The sequence below is a fragment of the Camelina sativa genome, chromosome 8 (genome assembly GCF_000633955.1).
Source record: "Camelina sativa cultivar DH55 chromosome 8, Cs, whole genome shotgun sequence".
Lineage (NCBI taxonomy): Eukaryota > Viridiplantae > Streptophyta > Magnoliopsida > Brassicales > Brassicaceae > Camelina > Camelina sativa.
The window spans coordinates 7,112,654-7,114,328 of record NC_025692.1 but is presented as its reverse complement, the minus strand read 5'-3'; the positions used below and the strand labels follow the sequence as shown (position 1 = coordinate 7,114,328).

Here is a 1,675-nt window from a genome sequence, read left to right as displayed (position 1 = left end):
ATTTTGCAACAGGAAATGGAAACTCCACATAAACTTCTGTGTGAGCTTCGTCCATATCAAAAGCAGGCACTTCATTGGATGACCCAATTGGAGAAAGGAAATTGCACTGATGAGGCAGCAACAATGCTTCACCCATGTTGGGAAGCGTACTATTTAGCAGACAAGTAAGCCATGTTTCTGTTACCTGCCAACTTTAGTGCGAGTCAGATGAGATATTTACTATCTGATTTATGTCAATAGGAGGGAACTTGTTGTCTACCTGAATTCTTTTACTGGTGATGCTACAATACACTTTCCTAGCACCCTTCAAATGGCAAGAGGAGGAGTATGATCTCAAAAACCCGCCTACAAACAATTTTTTTATTTATCATCTACATTTTGTCACTTTGTTATATAGCTGTTTTGTAATATCTTAATGATAACACTTTTGCAGATTTTAGCAGACGCAATGGGTCTCGGAAAGACCGTAATGACCATATCCCTTATGCTTTCCCATCCTTGGAAAGCTGAAGGAGAGAAAGTGACCAGCAGTTCTTTAGATGAGTTCACTAGTCTACCAAAGGCAACCAAATTTCCAGGCTTTGATAAGAAGATTCTTGAACAGAAAAGTGTACTTGAAAATGGTGGTAACCTGATTGTATGTCCGATGACACTTTTAGGACAGTGGAAGGTATTCTATAAATCTGATGCTAACAATTTATTTCTATTCTTGATGCACATGCAAATTTAGTTTGGTTATACATCCAAGTTGTTATTTCTTCTTTGTCAGTGGTTAGAGTGATTTTTTTTTTGCCCCTGCTTTATGATCAGTCAGAGATTGAAATGCATACAAAGCCGGGGTCTCTATCTGTCTATGTTCATTATGGGCAAAGCAGGCCAAAGGATACAAAACTTCTTTCCCAGAGTGATGTGGTAATCACCACATATGGAGTTCTTACATCCGAATTTTCGGCAGAGGTGGTTTTCATAGTCTTATTTCGGGTCATTATTAGTCCATGTATATAGTTTAGAAATGCATCACATGAACAGATTTTTATCTTCTCTTCTTTTTATTCTTCTTCTTAGAACTCAGCAGACAATGAAGGACTTTATGCTGTTCGATGGTTTAGGATTGTTCTTGATGAGGCACATACCATCAAAAACTCAAAAAGCCAAATTTCCTTGGCTTCTGCAGCTCTGGTTGCTGATCGGCGTTGGTGTCTTACGGGTACTCCTATTCAGGTGATTGATCTTTTTGTCGAGGATTTAGAAAGATATCTTTGTTTCTGGGTCCTAGGCCAAACTTTCTTAGGACAGTGCCATTCTATTTGTGAAATAATTTTAGTAGTTGGACATTTCATATTCATTTGAGATTTGAATAGTCTAAATCTCTACTAGAAGGATATCAACTTCTTGTGCATGTTTTTAATGCACAGAAGTCTCGATTCTACCTCAAAACTTGTTTTTAAGGATGTGTGCTATAATGGCTTGTAGTTTACTGGCATAATAATATCGGCTCATTCAAATGGATGATGGATAATGATTTGTTTATCATATCTGGGACTTTGTGATCATTCCACATGTTATCTTATTAACAGAACAATCTGGAGGATTTGTACAGCCTTCTACGGTTTTTGAGGATTGAGCCATGGGGAACTTGGGCATGGTAAGGGTCCTTATCTCTCTTTGGTTGAAA

At 37.8% G+C, this 1,675-nt stretch overlaps 1 protein-coding gene across 1 annotated transcript in view; it reads left to right on the top strand.

The window, feature by feature from the left end:
* Positions 1 to 1,675, top strand: part of LOC104709287 (putative SWI/SNF-related matrix-associated actin-dependent regulator of chromatin subfamily A member 3-like 2) — a gene marked incomplete in the record, with an annotated part of 15,042 nt that overhangs the window by 2,983 nt on the left and 10,384 nt on the right. The window contains 6 exon segments of the mRNA XM_010425927.2: positions 13 to 164; positions 241 to 325; positions 434 to 670; positions 811 to 957; positions 1,066 to 1,221; positions 1,578 to 1,644. Of these exon segments, the coding sequence (XP_010424229.2) occupies positions 13 to 164; positions 241 to 325; positions 434 to 670; positions 811 to 957; positions 1,066 to 1,221; positions 1,578 to 1,644 (844 nt within the window).